This window comes from Oncorhynchus kisutch, linkage group LG13 (genome assembly GCF_002021735.2).
Source record: "Oncorhynchus kisutch isolate 150728-3 linkage group LG13, Okis_V2, whole genome shotgun sequence".
NCBI classification, from domain to species: Eukaryota; Metazoa; Chordata; class Actinopteri; order Salmoniformes; family Salmonidae; genus Oncorhynchus; species Oncorhynchus kisutch.
Genome location: NC_034186.2, coordinates 3,231,582 through 3,251,727, shown reverse-complemented (window position 1 = coordinate 3,251,727; position 20,146 = coordinate 3,231,582). Strand labels below are relative to the sequence as shown.

The 20,146-nt window shown below is 46.6% G+C and overlaps 1 protein-coding gene across 2 annotated transcripts; it reads right to left on the bottom strand.

The window, feature by feature from the left end:
* Nucleotides 1–238: 238 nt before the first annotated feature.
* Nucleotides 239–18,148, bottom strand: LOC109882020 (B-cell lymphoma 6 protein homolog). 2 transcript variants are annotated; one of them, XM_031838174.1, is made up of 9 exons: nt 18,067–18,119; nt 13,979–14,150; nt 6,447–6,668; nt 4,990–5,952; nt 4,387–4,517; nt 3,231–3,398; nt 2,979–3,109; nt 2,637–2,774; nt 239–1,639 (listed from the first exon to the last, which is right to left on the bottom strand). In XM_031838174.1, the coding sequence occupies exons 1-9, from the start codon at nt 18,095–18,097 to the stop codon at nt 1,496–1,498; spliced, it is 2,100 nt and encodes a 699-aa protein (XP_031694034.1). In that variant the 5' UTR covers nt 18,098–18,119; the 3' UTR covers nt 239–1,495. The 2 variants fall into 2 exon arrangements, with proteins under 2 accessions (XP_031694034.1, XP_031694033.1); XM_031838173.1 differs by having other exon boundaries at nt 247–1,639; nt 4,387–4,571; nt 18,067–18,148.
* Between the last annotated feature and the right edge of the window lie 1,998 nt (nt 18,149–20,146).

Below are 20,146 nucleotides of genomic sequence, written 5' to 3'. Positions count from 1 at the left end.
GGAAAACAAAGTCATTGGGTGGAATGCGGTTTTAACCAATCAGCAATCAGGATTACACCCACCCGTTGTATAACACACAATAAAGTCTGGGACTCCCCCCCCCCCCCCCAAAATCGGGGTCCTCTTGTGACAAGATGACTCAACTGTACACAGTCAAACATCACGTAAACAAGTCCTTAGTTACTGGAGTAGAGATAAATGCCAGTCTTCTGTTAAATAAATAGAATTCGCACATGACTTAATACATACAAATACAAAACCTTTATTTTACATTCATACATCTATAAATTGTTCAAATAAGTTGAATGCATTTTATTTTTTTATTTTTTTTAACACAAAAAAAAAAAGTCCTGAAGATTTACAGCTCGATTAATGATTCATTTGCATGTTGTTGGTGAAAAGCTTATTTTTTTTCTTATTTTTTTTAAATGACACACGCACACCCGAAATAAAAACTAGGACTTACTAGTGCTGTCCTTGAGTTGTACCTTTTCATATAAACAGAAACTGGGCTGAATGGAAATGAATTCAGTCACCATAGAGAAGGCACCTTCAGTACACAGTGTATGTACAAACAACATCTGATACACCTGTTTTACTGTAGCTTCTAGTACAATGACAACTGGGAACGTTCACTTAAAACAATAAACTATAACACATCCATACAAATACATGTTGAATCAAAAATATCTTCTTGGTTCATACCCAAAGCAGTACCTTGAAATGCATATATTTTTTAAAACATTTTAAATACTAGATTGGTTCTGCCAGCAGAGAGCAACCCAGTTGGATATAGTTAGTTAATTACACAGTAGGTCACAATATTTATGACTGCAGTTGCCCGCTTCATGGATTGGTAACTATTGGCAACGGTAGTAACATACCTATGCCTCATCATGCATCAGTTTGTCTTCCTACGAGAGCAGTAGTCATTATTAAGAGTCCCCCCCCCCAAAAAACAAACAAAAACACTTTTTTTTTTTTTTCCTTTCACATGAAAGGGGGCAGGTCTACATGGTATAACATGTACATCAATATATAAAATCTATAGACAATTCAATATCTTATACAGCCAGGATAAATACAATTTATCTTTAAAATATACTGTTAACCCCCTTCAAATCAAAATGTCAATACTTTCAGTAAAGTTATTTGCTATAAAATACCGTATCCTTATGTTTACATTCCGTGCTTTTTCCTCCAACAAAATAAACTTTTGTTTTATTTTTTTATATTCCTCTAAAGCTTAAACATTTTAACTAAATTAAAAGAGACATACTAATATAAAGAAACAAATGGACTGAGAGGTTCTATGTTTCTTTTAGAGGAGACCCGTTAGGAACGGCGTACACTGGCCGTATTCATGAATCACCCTCTGAAACAACACAGTGTGGCACTACAATTTTTGGGATGATTTGTATACATTGGGGTGTTTTCAATGCCATGGTCAAGATTGGCGTCGTCGTCGTCGTCGTCCGCCCCCCCCCCCGCCAGTTCAGCACGCCTTGGACGAGTCTGTTGGCAGCTCTGTGGTGGACGTGCGGTACTGGATCTTGGTGTTGGTAATCGCACCGTGTTTCTGTCTGAGGTGCAATCGAAGCTGACTCTTGTGGCGAAAGTGCAAGTTGCATTTCTCACACTGAAAAAAAGAAAAGCAAGGTGAGTTTTATGTCTCCAATCTACATGGTTTAACACCTACATTTCAGTGTATACATCAATGACACTGACTGATAGATCATGTTGGATTGTATAGTTGGTGTACTTACATAGGGTGTATATATAATGGTGTCATTCTACTTACGTAGGGTGTATATATAATGGTGTCATTCTACTTACGTAGGGTGTATATATAATGGTGTCATTCTACTTACGTAGGGTGTATATATAATGGTGTCATTCAACTTACGTAGGGTGTATATATAATGGTGTCATTCTACTTACGTAGGGTGTATATATAATGGTGTCATTCTACTTACGTAGGGTGTATATATAATGGTGTCATTCTACTTACGTAGGGTGTATATATAATGGTGTCATTCTACTTACATAGGGTGTATATATAATGGTGTCATTCTACTTACGTAGGGTGTATATATAATGGTGTCATTCTACTTACATAGGGTGTGTATATAATGGTGTCATTCTACTTACGTAGGGTGTATATATAATGGTGTCATTCTACTTACATAGGGTGTATATATAATGGTGTCAATCTACTTACGTAGGGTGTATATATAATGGTGTCAATCTACTTACGTAGGGTGTATATATAATGGTGTCAATCTACTTACATAGGGTGTATATAGAATGGTGTCATTCTACTTACATAGGGTGTATATAGAATGGTGTCATTCTACTTACATAGGGTGTATATATAATGGTGTCATTCTACTTATGTAGGGTGTATATAATGGTGTCATTCTACTTACGTAGGGTTTATATACTGTATCATGGTGTCATTCTACTTAAGTAGGGTGTATATACTGTATAATGGTGTCATTCTACTTACATAGTGTATATATGTAATGTGTCATTCTACTTACATGATAGGGTGCATATATAATGGTGTCATTCTACTTACATAGGGTGTATTTACTGTAGATTGGGTGCATATATAATGGTGTCATTCTACTTACATGATAGGGCTTTTCTCCTGTGTGTATGCGCAGGTGACTCTTCAGCGTCTGCAGGTGACGGAAGCGCGTTCCACAGATCTCACACGGGTATGGCTTCTCCCCGGTGTGGATCAGCACATGGGCACGGAGATGGGCAACCTGACCATAACAACATTATGAGACAACTGGGTCTGTGTGGTGGTGAGTTGTACTTTACGAAGACTATGATGATGGAAGAAATGGGGGGGGGGGGGGGGGGGGGGGGGGGGGGCAGAAATGGGTGATGTGCAGCATAGAGCATAGCGATGGTATTACCCCCCAAGACTAGCCCTCCGTTGAAAAGAGAGGGGGGACTCGGCTCACCTGCACGAATCGAGCTCCACATGTCTCACATCTGTATGGCTTTTCTCCTGAGTGAATACGAGTGTGGGTCTTGAGGTTAGCTGGTCTGTTGAACTGAGCACCACAGATGTTGCAGCGATACGGCTTTTCTCCTGCAACGCAACAACATACAACAACAACAAACAAAAAACCCACAGAACAAACTGGTTAGCCAGTTACCGAATTTAGTGGGCAGAGCAGTTAACGTGTGTTTTATTATTGCTTCGGATGTACCGGTGTGGACTGTCTTGTGGCTGGCGAGGTTTCCTTTGTAGCGGAAAACAGCTTGACAGCGGTCGCACTTGTATGGCTTATCACTGTGGGTCTGCAGCATGTGGAGTTTCAGGGCTCCGTCGTCAGCAAACTTGGAGTCGCATTCGTTACAAAAGAACGTCCCATTTTCTGTAAAGGAGAAGCGTGAGGTCAAACTAATGAATACGTCAAGATTTAGTGGCGCTTCAAATCGTGATGAAGAAAGTGTTATGTATAAAAGCAACAAGCAGCTAAGCTTCCCGCTGCCCGGGAGGGGTTCATGTCTGCCTCCACAAACGGCCTTCCTATTCCTTACATTCAGATCTGTCATCTTAATTTGATCACTGTTACGACTCGTAGTATTTTTCCCAAAAGCAGAAACAAAATACAAATTGTAGAGTAATTTAAAGGTTTAAAAAAGCTTCTAATGTTTGTCATTTCTACTTTTTATTTTATTTTTTAAATGTCAGACTTGACCTAATGAAAACATTTGTTAAACCCTCCAGACATGTCCATTTAATTATAATCCACATAAATCCTGTTGCTGCGGGATTATTTTCCTGCTGTGAGAACCAGGGTCACACTAAGACAACGCATCGGTAGTACACTAGTTTCCCTGATATAGGGCTCTGCTGAAAAGTAGTGCACTAGTTTCCCCGATATAGGGCTCTGCTGAAAAGTAGTGCACTAGTTTCCCCGATATAGGGCTCTGCTGAAAAGTAGTGCACTAGTTTACCCGATATAGGGCTCTGCTGAAAAGTAGTGCACTAGTTTACCCGATATAGGGCTCTGCTGAAAGGTAGTGCACTCGTTTCCCCGATATAGGGCTCTGCTGAAAAGTAGTGCACTAGTTTCCCCGATATAGGGCTCTGCTGAAAAGTAGTGCACTAGTTTCCCCTATATAGGGCTCTGCTGAAAAGTAGTGCACTAGTTTCCCTATATAGGGCTCTGCTGAAAAGTAGTGCACTAGATAGGGAATAGGGCTCTGCTGAAAAGTAGTGCACTAGATAGGGAATAGGGCTCTGCTGAAAAGTAGTGCACTAGATAGGGTGCCATTTGCGCCTCATTTCGGCGTTTTAAAAAGCTGCGTGTACCACCGCTAACTAAGCTAGCCGTTTCACATCCATTACATACTCACCACAGCTGGAGTCTGAGTACTCAGAGTGTAACTCTGACATCATGTCCTCCGCTAAACAGGAAGCCGGGGTGTTGGGACACACTTCAGAGTGCTGCGGGGGCGGGGCACCACAGGAGGTGCACTTTAAGTGGCTGATGTAGAGAGAGGAGTGGTTGTTAGAGCTCCTCTGTGATCCCTCCAGAGCTCTGGAGATACAAACGGTTGTGTGTCAGACATCATTCCTCCGCACACAACAATACAGCCACAAGACAAGGGGGCAGAGAGAGAAAGAGGCTACAGAGGCGACAGTCGGAAGGCAGTCGTCTCGGGTCCTGCCGTGATGGTAGAAAAAGCTTTAGGAATGTTTGAAATGGGCTGGATGGCGGACACTGCGGAGAGTTTCATTGAGCAATACTTTTGATGGCAATTTTATTCTATATTTCTTTAAAATGCATCAATAACACTTTTCAATTCATGAAAGGGAAAACAAAAGCATCTCAACTAGATAAAGCCGTAAAGTCCGACACTACCCCCCCCTCCCCCCATCACCATGGGAACAATCAAGCGTTTATGCTAGAGTTGTAGTTTAGTGTTTGATTCGTCCAGTGTGCCTGTAGACTTTACCTGTTGATGATGTTGTTGAGTCGGGAGGCCTGTGGAACAAGCAGATCCTCTCCGTGCTCGCTGATGTTGGCGTTGGCCTGCGTGTCCAGGTGCTCTGAGTCAGAGGGCTGGGGGGAGGGGACCACCACCTCCTGCGGCCCAGTATCCTCCTCCTTGGTGGCGCTCTGGTTCAGAACTATGAACTTGTATTTCTTCCAGTTGCGTGCCTTGGGATCCTGGCTGCCCTGTAGGGGCAGGGCACCACACCGGCCGGCCTGGGAGAGGGAGAGACCTGCGTTCTTACTGCTGCTGGACTCGGTGGGGGAGTTAGGCTGGCAGTCAGATTTGAGCGGGCTCTGAGGGCTACTCATCAAGCCCTTCCGTCCAGCTGAGGAGATCCCCAGAGGGTAGTGCTGCTGGCTCGTGTCTTCCTCTGTCGTCTGAGGACCGTGCTCCTTACCCAGAACCACTATCTGCTGCTTGTGGCCCGCCGTGGCAAACGCTCTCTTCCTGGAGCCTCCCACCCCACCAGCCTGGCTGACCCCTCCCTCATGGCTCTCCTTCCTCATCTCCTCGTCCCTGGAGGAGACGTAGCTGGCTGTATGGTGTATGCTGGCCGAGCCCCCGCTCACCGCTCGGCTGTAATCAACCCTCATGGTGCTGCCCGTGTCCGGGGGGGAACAGTGCTTGTGGTGGATCCCGCCTTTAGAGAAGTCAGCGAAGTTATTTTTGGCGTCTGTCAGCTTGCAGAGAGGGAAAGGGAACCCCTGGACAGGGAACTGACCGTAGAGGTGGTAGTTGCTGGGGGAATTGACCCCGTTGAACATGCTGGAGGCGTAGGGCCTCCCGTCTCTGAAGGGGCCGACCCGGCCGGGCAGGTTGTCGACCACATCGTGGGGCCGGTATGCATGGACGCCCTGAGGTAAAAGCAAGGGGCTGACCAAGAACTCATCTCTGGGCAGCTTGTTGACCTGGCCAGGGTCCCTGAAGAGAAAGAGGGAGAAGAGTGAGACGACAGAACCTGAACAAGGCAGATGGATACCAGAAACATATGCTACATTCCTGTCCACAACAAACTACACCAATGTATTTCTCTGCTGTGCACGTCTCTTGACAGGTCCTCATTTGCAAATAGAAATGTCTTCTTAATCGAGTGAGAAAGACAGACCAACGTAAGGGTGCAGGGCCGGCGGCCATCTTATCGCCTCCGACCACAGAACATCGATGTTGTTTTCATTTCACGACACCCAGCCGGTGATCTTACTGGTAAAACCGTGTATATCTATCTATCTAGCCACGTTAACATCACTCCTTGTGTATCTTTACACCTCAAGTTATTACTGGTTTTATTATCTGCTTTTCACTGTTCGTCTACACCTGTTCTTCACAAAGGCATGTGACATATACAATTTGATTATAAGTTGAGTCTTCCTTCTTATATCACCCCCCCCCCCCCCCCCCCACCACCACCCAAATACCTGGATTTGATGAATCTGTGGCAGGTGTCCACAACGTGATCCATCTGTAGGTAGATGGCTGTGTTCATGATCGCCATGATCATACTCTCCTTCAGCGTCAGTCTAGAGGTGTACATGAACTCCAGGAGGATGGCAAACCCCTCGGGGTCCACCTTGGGGTCCAGACTGATGGCATTCAGGTTACACTTCAGAGAGTCCGTAAATATAGTGTAGAACAACCCACTAGAGAGAGAGAGAGAGAGAATCGTGTTCAGTACAGTGACAGACTGGTCAAGAGAGTCTGTAAATATAGTGTAGAACAACCCACTAGAGAGAGAATCGTGTTCAGTACAGCGAGGGACACACACACACACACACACACAGAGCGCGAGGGACACACACACAGACACACACACACACACACACACACACACACACACACACAGCGCGAGGGACACACACACAGAGCGCGAGGGACACACACACAGAGCGCGAGGGACACACACACAGACACACACACACAGGGAGCGAGGGACACACACACACACACACAGGGAGCGAGGGACACACACACACACACACAGAGCGCAAGGGACACACACACAGAGCGCGAGGGACACACACACACAGAGCGCGAGGGACACACACACACAGAGCGCGAGGGACACACACACACAGAGCGCGAGGGACACACACACACAGAGCGCGAGGGACACACACACACACACACAGACAGAGCGCGAGGGACACACACACACACAGAGTGCGAGGGACACACACACACACAGAGCGCGAGGGACACACACACACACAGAGCGCGAGGGACACACACAGAGCGCGAGGGGGACACACACACACACACAGGGAGCGAGGGACACACACACACACACACACAGAGCGCAAGGGACACACACACACACAGAGCGCGAGGGACACACACACAGAGCGCGAGGGACACACACACACAGAGCGCGAGGGACACACACACACAGAGCGCGAGGGACACACACACACACACACACAGACAGAGCGCGAGGGACACACACACACACAGAGTGCGAGGGACACACACACACACAGAGCGCGAGGGGGACACACACAGAGCGCGAGGGGGACACACACACACACACACACAGAGCGCGAGGGACACACACACAGAGCGCGAGGGACACACACACAGAGCGCGAGGGACACACACACAGAGCGCGAGGGACACACACACAGAGCGCGAGGGACACACACAGAGCGCGAGGGACACACACACACACACAGAGCACGAGGGACACACACACACACACACACACACACAGAGCGCGAGGGACACACACACACACACACACACACACACACAGAGCGCGAGGGGGACACACACAGAGCGCGAGGGGGACACACACACACACAGAGCGCGACGGACACACACAGAGCGCGAGGGGGACACACACACACACACAGAGCGCGAGGGACACACACACACACACACACAGAGCGCGAGGGACACACACACACAGAGCGCGAGGGACACACACACACACACAGAGCGCGAGGGACACACACACACACACAGAGCGCGAGGGACACACACACACACACACAGAGCGCGAGGGACACACACACACACACACAGAGCGCGAGGGACACACACACACACACACACACAGAGCGCGAGGGACACACACACAGAGCGCGAGGGACACACACACACACACACAGAGCGCGAGGGACACACACACACACACACACACACAGAGCGCGAGGGACACACACACACACACACACACACAGAGCGCGAGGGACACACACACACACACACACACACAGAGCGCGAGGGACACACACACACACACACAGAGCGCGAGGGACACACACACACACAGAGCGCGAGGGACACACACACACACAGAGCGCGAGGGACACACACACACACACAGAGCGCGAGGGACACACACACACACACACACACAGAGCGCGAGGGACACACACACACACAGAGCGCGAGGGACACACACACACACACAGAGCACGAGGGACACACACACAGAGCGCGAGGGGACACACACAGAGCCAGGACACACACACAGAGCGCGAGGGAACACACCACACACACAGAGCGCGAGGGACACACACACACACACAGAGCGCGAGGGACACACACACACACACAGAGCGCGAGGGACACACACACACACACAGAGCGCGAGGGACACACACACACACAGAGCGCGAGGGACACACACACACACACACAGAGCGCGAGGGACACACACACACACACACACACAGAGCGCGAGGGACACACACACACAGAGCGCGAGGGACCACACACACACAGAGCGCGAGGGACACACACACACAGAGCACGAGGGGACACACACACACAGAGCACGAGGGACACACACACACAGAGCACGAGGGACACACACACACAGAGCACGAGGGACACACACACACAGAGCACGAGGGACACACACACAGAGCACGAGGGACACACACACAGAGCACGAGGGACACACACACAGAGCACGAGGGACACACACACAGAGCACGAGGGACACACACACAGAGCACGAGGGACACACACACAGAGCACGAGGGACACACACACAGAGCACGAGGGACACACACACAGAGCACGAGGGACACACACACAGAGCACGAGGGACACACACACAGAGCACGAGGGACACACACACACAGAGCACGAGGGACACACACACAGAGCACGAGGGACACACACACACAGAGCACGAGGGACACACACACAGAGCACGAGGGACACACACAGAGCACGAGGGACACACACACAGAGCACGAGGGACACACACACAGAGCACGAGGGACACACACACAGAGCACGAGGGACACACACACAGAGCACGAGGGACACACACACAGAGCACGAGGGACACACACAGAGCACGAGGGACACACACACAGAGCACGAGGGACACACACAGAGCACGAGGGACACACACAGAGCACGAGGGACACACACACACAGAGCACGAGGGACACACACACACAGAGCACGAGGGACACACACACACAGAGCACGAGGGACACACACACACAGAGCACGAGGGACACACACACACAGAGCACGAGGGACACACACACACAGAGCGCGAGGGACACACACACAGAGCACGAGGGACACACACACAGAGCACGAGGGACACACACAGAGCACGAGGGACACACACACACAGAGCACGAGGGACACACACAGAGCACGAGGGACACACACAGAGCACGAGGGACACACACAGAGCACGAGGGACACACACAGAGCTGTGTTTATTTTCAGCAAACTTAACATGTGTTCATACAAATATTTACAAGATTCAACAACTGAGACAAACTGAACATGTTCCACAGACATGTGACTAATAGAATAATGTGTCCCTGAACAAAGGGTGGGTCAAAATCAAAAGTAACAGTCAGTATCTGGTGTGGCCACCAGCTGCATTAAGTACTGCAGTGCATCTCCTCCTCATGGAGTGCACCAGATTTGCCAGTTCTTGCTGTGAGATGTTACCCCCACTCTTCCACCAGGTACCTACAAGTTCCCGGCCATTCCTGGGGGGAATGGCCCTAGCCCTCACCCTCCAATCCAACAGGTCCCAGACGTGCTCAATGGGATTGAGATCCGGGCTCTTTGCTGGCCATGGCAGAACACTGACATTCCTGTCTTGCAGGAAATCATGCACAGAATGAGCTGTATGGCTGGTGGCATTGTCATGCTGGAGGGTCATGTCAGGATGAGCCTGCAGGAAGGGTACCACATGAGGGAGGAGGATGTCTTCCCTGTAAAGCAGTGTTGAGATTGCCTGCAATGACAACAAGCTCAGTCCGATGAGACACCGCCCCATTCCATGACGGACCCTCCACCTCCAAATCGATCCTGCTCCAGAGTACAGGCCTCGGTGTAACGCTCATTCCTTCGACAATAAACGCAAATCCGACCATCATCCCTGGCGAGGCAAAACCGCGACTCGTCAGTGAAGAGCACTTTTTGCCAGTCCTGTCTGGTCCAGCGACATTGACTTTGTGCCCATAGGTGACGTTGTTGCCGGTGATGTCTGGTGAGGACCTGCCTTACAACAGACCTACAAGCCCTCAGTCCAGCCTCTCTCAGCCTATTGTGGACAGTCTGAGCACTGATGGAGGAATTGTGCGTTCCTGGTGTAACTCGGGCAGTTGTTGTTGCCATCCTGTACCTGTCCCCCAGGTGTGATGTTTGGATGTACCGATCCTGTGCAGGTGTTGTTACACGTGGTCTGCCACTGAGAGGACGATCAGCTGTCCGTCCTGTCTCTCTGTAGCGCTGTCTTAGGCGTCTCACAGTACGGACATTGAAATGTATTGCCCTGGCCACGTCTGCAGTCCTCATGCCTCCTTGCAGCTTGCCTAAGGCACGTTCACACAGATGAGCAGGGACCCTGAGCATCTTTCTTTTGGTGTTTTTCCAGAGTCAGTAGAAAAGCCTCTTTAGTGTCCTAAGTTTTCATAACTGTGACCTTAATTGCCTACTGTCTGTAAGCTGTTAGTGTCTTAAGGACCGTTCCACAGGTGCATGTTCCTTCATTGTTTATGGTTCATTGAACAAGCATGGGAAACAGTGTTTAAACCCTCTACAATGAAGATCTGTAAAGTTATTTGGATTTTTATGAATTATCTTTGAAAGACGGGGTCCTGAAAAAGGGACTTTTACTTTTACTTGTCCTCTTCTCAGTTGTGCACCGGGGCCTCCCACTCTTTCTATTCAGGTTAAAGCCAGTGTGCGCTGTTCTGTGAAGGGAGTAGTACACAGTGTAGTACGAGATCTTCCATTTCATGGCAATTTCTCACATGGAATAGCCTTCATTTTTCAGAACAAGAATCGAACCCACAAATGCTGATGCTCCAGATACTCAACTAGTCTAAAGAAGGCCAGTTTTATTGCTTCTTTAATCAGAACAACAGTTTTCAGATGTGCTAACATAATTGCAAAAGGGTTTTCTAATGATCAATTAGCCTTTTTAAAATGATAAATTTGGATTAGGTAACACAACGTGCCATTGGAACACATGAGTGATGGATGCTGATAATAGGCCTCCGTACACCTATGTAGATATTCCATTGAAAAAAATTTAACATTTTGGTCTGCCGTTTCCAGCTACAATAGTAATTTACAACATTAACAATGTCTACACTGTATATTTGATGTTTTACATGGTCAAAGAATGTGCTTTTCTTTAAAAAACAAGGACATTTTTGAAGTGACCAAACTTTTGAACAGAAGTGCATGTCTCAAAAGTAACATGTAATTGGTCAATTATACTTAAGTAATCACAAGTAAAAGTATATATAATTTCAAATTCCTTATATTAAGCAAACCAGACGGCACCATTTTCTCTTTTTGTTTATTTACGGATAGCCAGGGGCACCCTCAATCATTTACAAACCAAGATTTGAATTTAGTGAGTCCGCCAGATCAGAGGCAGTAGGGATGACCAGGGTTTGTTCTCTGTTTAGTGAGTCCACCAGATCAGAGGCAGTAGGGATGACCAGGGTTTGTCCTCTGTTTAGTGAGTCCTCCAGATCAGAGGCAGTAGGGATGACCAGGGATTGTTCTCTGTTTACTGAGTCCTCCAGATCAGAGGCAGTAGGGATGACCAGGGATGTTCTCTGTTTAGTGAGTCCTCCAGATCAGAGGCAGTAGGGAGGACCAGGGATGTTCTCTGTTTAGTGAGTCCTCCAGATCAGAGGCAGTAGGGATGACCAGGGATGTTCTCTGTTTAGTGAGTCCTCCAGATCAGAGGCAGTAGGGAGGACCAGGGATGTTCTCTGTTTAGTGAGTCCTCCAGATCAGAGGCAGTAGGGAGGACCAGGGATGTTCTCTGTTTAGTGAGTCCTCCAGATCAGAGGCAGTAGGGATGACCAGGGATTGTTCTCTGTTTACTGAGTCCTCCTGATCAGAGGCAGTAGGGATGACCAGAGATCCTGAGGCCCCATTGTCGTGCCATTCATCCACCACCATCACCTCATGTTTCAGAATGATAATGCACAGCCCCATGACGCAACAACATGTACTTAATTCCTTGAAGCTGAAAATGTCCCAGTTCTTCCATGGCCTGCATACTGAACAGACATGTCACCCATTGAGCATGTTTGGGATGCTCTGGAGCGACACGTAAGAGAGCGTGTTCCAGTTCCCGCCAATATCCATCAACTTTCCAGAGCCATTGAAGAGGAGATGGACAACATTCCACAGGCCACAATCAACAGCCTGATCAACTCTATGTGAAGGAGATGTGTCGTACTGCATGAGGCAAATGGTCGCCAAATCAGATACTGACTGGTTTTCTGATCCATGACCCTACTGTACTTTTTTTTTTAAAGGCATCTGTGACCAACAGATGGTTATCTGTATTCCGAGTCACGAGGAATTTACTGATTGGGACCTAACAAATTAATTTTCACTGACTGATTTCCTCATATGAACTGTACCGCAGTAACATCTTAGAAATTGTTGCATGTTGCGTTTCTATCTTTTTAGTATAATTAAGTACTACTTTAAAGTATTTTTACTTAAGTACTTTACCCCACTGGGAATCAGGAATCTACAACCATCAACATACTGTTGTCCTCCAATGTCCTTCCTTGTGTCAATCATCAGAATAAACACCAATCAACTGGCTAGACAGTCCTTTTTTTCCCCTCTCTCTCTCTCAAGACAACAGGAGAGAGTTTACGAAGTAGGATCACATCGGTTTCTGGTGCCGAGACCCGTCTTGTCTTTGTGAGACAGAGTGCACTGCGCGGGGGGGAGCAGAGTGCACTGCGCGGGGGGGAGCAGAGTGCACTGCGCGGGGGGGAGCAGAGTGCACTGCGCGGGGGGAGCAGAGTGCACTGCGCGGGGGGGAGCAGAGTGCACTGCGCGGGGGGGAGCAGAGTGCACTGCGCGGGGGGGAGCAGAGTGCACTGCGCGGGGGGGAGCAGAGTGCACTGCGCGGGGGGGAGCAGAGTGCACTGCGCGGGGGGGAGCAGAGTGCACTGCGCGGGGGGGAGCAGAGTGCACTGCGCGGGGGGGAGCAGAGTGCACTGCGCGGGGGGGAGCAGAGTGCACTGCGCGGGGGGGAACAGAGTGCACTGCGCGGGGGGGAACAGAGTGCACTGCGCGGGGGGGAACAGAGTGCACTACGCGGGGGGGAACAGAGTGCACTACGCGGGGGGGAACAGAGTGCACTACGCGGGGGGGAACAGAGTGCACTACGCGGGGGGGAACAGAGTGCACTACGCGGGGGGGAACAGAGTGCACTACGCGGGGGGGAACAGAGTGCACTACGCGGGGGGGAACAGAGTGCACTACGCGGGGGGGAACAGAGTGCACTACGCGGGGGGGAACAGAGTGCACTACGCGGGGGGGCACAGAGTGCACTACGCGGGGGGGAACAGAGTACCATTTGGGATGCCGTCTAAGAGTCACGTGAACACAACACACCTGCAGGCCATGAGGACAGGCATGATGACACAGACTGGTACACATACTGGGACTTGGGGAGTCAACACACCTGCAGGCCATGAGGACAGTCTTGTGAGCGCGGAACTGCTGTCTGTTGACCAGGATGGTGACATCTGTGAGGATGTCCCGGCTCCGTAGCCGGTTGAGGTTCAGCAGCACGTCGCTGGCGTGACGCGTGAATTGGATGCAGCTGTCTGCTGCACAAGCCATCTTGTCGAGCTCTGGCAGTGGTGGGGGAAGAAATAAAAGTTTAACAAATTGTATTCAGAGTCATGGACAGACATACTAAAGGGTTATATACAGCTCCGATATTTGATTTAATAAATAATTTTTATTTTACCTTTATTTAACTAGGCAAGTCAGTTATGAACAAATTCTTATTTTCAATGATGGCCTAGGAACAGTGGGTTAACTGCCTGTTCAGGGGCAGAACAACAGATTTGTACCTTGTCAGCACAGGGATTTGAACTTGCAACCTTTCGGTTACTAGTCCAACACTCTAACCACTAGACTACCCTGCCACCCCTACACTCTAACCACTAGGCTACCCTGCCGCCTCTACACTCTAACCACTAGGCTACCCTGCCATCTCTACACTCTAACCACTAGGCTACCCTGCCATCTCTACACTCTAACCACTAGGCTATCCTGCCCCCCCACTCTCTAACCACTAGGCTACCCTGCCGCCTCTACTCTCTAACCACTAGGCTACCATGCCGCCTCTACTCTCTAACCACTAGGCTACCCTGCCGCCTCTACACTCTAACCACTAGGCTACCTGCTGCCTCTACACTCTAACCACTAGGCTACCCTGCCGCCCCAGCAAGTAGTATCTTGGTGGTGAAACCCGGTTGGAATATGGACCAAGTTGCAGGGCTCTCCAAACATGTTCCGCGAAACTACCCCTTCTGTAGATTTTTTGCACCAACCCTAGTTATAACTAACCCGATTCAGCTTACCGACCAGCTAAATCATTACAATCAGGTGTGTTAGAGTTGGAGTGAAGAAAACCTACAGCAGGCTCTCCAGGAACAGGGTTGAATAAAATGAATGTTGTGATATAAATATATATATATACACATTTTTTAAATGTAACCTTTATTTAACTAGGCAAGTCAGTTAAAGAACAAATTCTTATACAAGATAAAGCATGGCAACTTTTATGAAGGCTGGGGTGATTGTCATTTTGTATTGGTTATTCTAATAATAGAAACGTTCACCACCCTCTGATTGCAGTGGAACTTTTCAACCACTAGGCGGCACCATTGAACAGAGTAAATAAACTATGGAGCTTTCAAGACACATTTTCTGGGCGGCCACACTTGTTCCCGAAAGTGGGAAAACACTTAATTTTGTTATTGCTGGCACTCAAACATGGATTTAGAAGATTAATTATATATAAATATATATATTTTTTTACCTGAACCCTTATTCAATCAAATTAAACTTAAATTAAGCATTCTGCAGTAATACCCTTGTTCTGTGGCAGCAGCCTAGCCTACATGATGTAATGTCTCATAGCAGCACACTGTCATTCGGCATGGAAACGTGCCGTGGGAACAATTTATGATATATAGTTGAGAAATGCAAGCACCAGGTGTAGGAGTCTTCTTCCCTTGAGTACAGTAGCCTACACCGTGCATCACAACACACCTGACTTTGACACACAGGATATGACTTATTATAAGGGGACCTGTCCAACCTGGACTCAGGGTTAGACATAACAAAGTAAAGGTAAATCTGGGCCACACTCCAATTAGTACGATATGTTACGTTTTGTGAGGTATGTATTAGTCGACGTCCATCATTTTTGTATGATATGTTACGAATTGCAATTTGTTGTGGCTAACGTTTGCTAGGTGACTAACATTAGCTAGGCTGTTGGTTAGGGAAGGGTTAGCTATCATGCTAAGTAGTTGCAAAGTGGCTAATTAGCTAAAATTGTCTGTAATGACATTCAAACATGCACAACCTTTGGGTTTCTGGATGTTTGTGTTACATTTCCACCCAACCACCCTTTTCCCCTCTGTTTTATGGAACCATGCACAGCATATGATACTAATTTACTTCATCCTGGATTAACGTTTACTATGTTACGTCTAGACTAGGAAACCAGGCTGGCGTGTCTTCAAATAATATAATGTCTGTGCCATCTGGGCATTTCTTACGTGTTGAACATTCCGTATTGGATTCGAACTTGATCATTTTTTCGCCCTCTGAACCAACAACACACGCCAAAATACGTAGCCTTCATTTTCCCGTTATATCGTTAATAAACAACCCGTAGTCTATCACTAATTTACTTATTCACAATGGACAAAACAGTTTGAGCATATTCCAGACAAGAGTTGGCAGATGTAAATGTACTGTTGACTGTCAGAGAACATTGGAATGATTATAGTATAGTAGTAACGATAATAATAGTAGTAATAATAATAATCCGAGTTTAATTTTTTTAATGCATTTACGGTAGATTAAACGGCAAAAATTTCCCCATGAATTTAAAAATATGATACGTCAAATTCTACCACAAGATGTCATCAATTTACTGTAGAAGTTGATACGTCTGATCATGAATATATTAGCCCAGAAGTGTGTGTGATCTTCAGCGATATAAATAGCGGGTAGTCAGACGCAGGAGGACACGTTATGGCAATAACACAGAGCAATCCAGAAGACTTCAGCATATTTTGAAAACACTTTTGGCATAGTTTATGTTTCAGCTACAGTCTGCGAATTTCAAACGGGTAATTTACTACTAGCCTCAGTTCTTTCCGTCCAACCCCATGTAATAAATTGTTAAAACTGACAGTTTCTTCACGTGGAACAACACGTGGAGCCAACCGGTTCAATAACACGCAAACACATTGGACACAGATGTAGCACTCCGTCTCAACCCCGTGTCTCATGCTGTCACTTGACTCCTCTCGATATGAACTTTAAATAAAGAATCTATACACAGGTTGAAGTAACCACGGTGTTCATATATAGGCTATAACCCACCTACGACTACGGATTTAGCGACACAAGTCATATCAGACCAATTTTGTCAATTATTTTCAGTTATTCACTTTTTCAATCCCATTCATATATAGTAACTTTTTCTCGCTCTTTATGCATAGCCTACTTTCAGACCCTTAGCCTAGCTAGGCCAATACTTCAACAATACTATTTTACGCAAGACTCCTCGCATTGAAGCTTAGCAATCAAATACATGTTTATTACATCCGCTATAAGCACTCAATCACCGCAACATTGTAGCTGTTAATCACTCAATTCAATGCGACATTGTATCGGTTTAAGTCATTCTGCCTAAAGTCACCCTCCCCTGTCCCCAGACAGATCGCATGCAGGTACCAACGTGCGCATATGCTGGTCTGTGCAGAAGCGGAACGTTACAAACTACAAACAATAACATTTCCGTGGAGGAGGGGGGGGGGGGGTAACCGCGAGACAAGACGATCAATATCTCGTGCAACCAGATCCCAACGTGCTCGTTCAATAACGATTGTTCAATTTGACTTTTTTCCCCTCCTCCTAGACTGCCTGGATATCTAAAACAATGTATCTTAACACCCTTGACACACATACCCCTGCCTATCTGCCACACTGTGCAAGTTAGGCTATTTAATTATGTCTGTGGGAATCACGTTATAAATAAACAAGAATCATGTATATTTACACCGCTGTTATTAATACAATCACAATTGGGTGAACACAGTTGCAAAATCCACCCAGGTTAGAGCTATACTTAGGTTTGCTAAGAATATATAAGGCAGCACTTAGTCAAACTAAACAACTTGTTTATTACTGGTATTCCAGCACACTAGTCAGTCAAACAGAATAACCACCTAATCTCATTTCTGTTTTGCGATCAGCACAGTACATTTTTTTTAAAGCCTCTACTGTCAAACCGACACAAGGCGAACAGAGCCGTAGAGAGTGAAGGGGAAGACAGGGAAATATTATACAGGCAGAAGCTGTGTCAAGAGCAGATGTCACCCGCTAAAAGAATGCGCTCAAACCCGTCAAAAATCACATTATAAAACACACTCAGACACACACCAACACCTGCAATAAAGAGCACAACTTCGCGCCAAATTACATAGGAAAAAAGGAATTAAAAAAAAAAATCACCTGGTATTGCTTTCCTAGAAACTTCTTGCATCACCACTTCTAAGAACCCCCAGTTCTAAGAATCAGAGGAGCTCAATTCTCGGAATTTGAGCTTGTGGCGATACCACTTTCAGCGGGCAGGGGAGAGTCAGGTTTTAATGCTAGTTGAGAAATCATCTTTCTGACATTTTTATTTTCGTGCATATTGTACAACATAAATTGTGGAACAAGTGTAATACAAATTTAAAATGAAATGATTTACAAATATTGTAATATGTTTGATATATTTTAAGAGAAATCGAGTGTTGAGTTTTTCATTCCCCCTACTTTTGGATTGTACCAGACCTAGACGGTCACATGGGGAAAACGAGTTGTCTACGTCACCACGCCTCTAAACCCAGCCCCTAAATTCTCTGAACTAATTTGCTATTCTATGACATAAGCAGTGTCCGTCCTTTCGTTGCCTGTGTGAAACCCACATAAATCATTTACACAGAACCTAACTGGAGTGCTTATTCACACGGACATGCGTTGCGTAGGCCTATTTGTTGTGATATTATAATCTTTTATTTTGCTTCTCCTGCGGGGGAATATTTTTTTTATTTTTAAACCGCAGTTCTACCTTCATTGCTGTGGACTGTCTGCTGGCATATCATCACAAGGGTTTGTTTAGGATGAGATTATATTTGTGAACCAAAGACATTTGTGTTTTAAAACACAATCTTCATCACTGGGATTTCCCGTTGCTGTATAGCCTTCTTGTTGCTTTTGAGGCTGACTGTTTATGCCAGGTTTATCTGAACAATATGCTTTAGACTTAGGTTATTACCGCAGGTTGGTGTTTATTGTCATGAATCTTGCCCAGGAGGCAGAACACCAACGATTTCCGCTAGATTGGCCAGCTGCAAAGTCAAAATTGTCTATACCGTAAAAACGTATGAAAAAAAAGTGTAGGGTTAGGTATTTGGGGTTAAGGTTAGGTTTCAAATCCGCTGTTATGACTTTGTGGCTTTGCCTTCTAGTGACCACTCTGCAGAGCTGCCTCCAGGGCAAGATACAGGACAATAAATTCCATCCTGCGCGATTGCGGTCAGATTGATCATAGGTTAACAACTGGTTAATGCTATACAGTGTATCTAGCCTATATAATCGCCACCGTCCGCTGCTATGCAAAGCATGAACTATTTGCGCTCTCTCTCTCTCTCTCTCTCTCTCTCTCTCTCTCTCTCTCTCTCTCTCTCTCTCTCTCTCTCTCTCACACACACTATTTCTCCCTCTTTCTATCTCTCTCTCTCTCCCACTTTCCCTCTCTCTCTCTCTCTCTCTCTCTCTCTCTCTCTCTCTCTTACGTAAATCAGCAGCCAATGATGGGCAATATAGCCAACAGCAGTAAATTTACCTCATTTAAATAGGGTTGACATGTTCAACGTGCGAATGAAAAACCATAGGCATAGTGTTGGAATAAAATTACTTATTTATAATGAATTCTTAAATGCCACACAAACTTAAGTCTACCTGCAAAGTGCCATTTAGCCTTCAAATCAATCAAGACAAAGAGGCTAAATTAGGATATATATTAAGGCATGACTGGGCCTTATACACAGATGGAAATGTATTCCAACTACAGCATAACCCCCCACTAAACGTTATTGACTGCGTTAATATATATTAGGCATGACTGGGCCTTATACACTTATACTTATACCCACTAAACGTTATTGACTGCGTTAATATATATTAGGCATGACTGGGCCTTATACACTTATACTTATACCCACTAAACGTTATTGACTGCGTTAATATATATTAGGCATGACTGGGCCTTATACACTTATACTTATACCCACTAAACGTTATTGACTGCGTTTATATATATATTTTTTTTTTAAAACTTTATTTAACTAGGCAAGTCAGTTAAGAACAAACGACATATGTTTACCTTGACAGCTCGGGGGATTCGATCTAGCAACCTTTCGGTGACTGGCCCAACGCTCTAACCGCCTGCCGCCCCAAAATAGGTTAGATAATAATAGAGTAAATAGGTTTAGACTTATTATTAGAATATTAGAATAATCCAACATTTTAATGGTCATCATTGTTA

Bases quoted from the DNA above. Each gene is read 5' to 3' on its own strand.
- LOC109882020 (XM_031838173.1), bottom strand. From the start codon at position 18,097: ATGCAAGAAGTTTCTAGGAAAGCAATACCAG. The intron at 3,399-4,386 runs GTGAGTATGTAA...TCTCCTTTACAG, and splicing joins GTACTCAGACTCCAGCTGTG to AAAATGGGACGTTCTTTTGT. The intron at 1,640-2,636 runs GTAAGTAGAATG...TCTTTTTTTCAG, and splicing joins CAGGAGAAAAGCCCTATCAT to TGTGAGAAATGCAACTTGCA.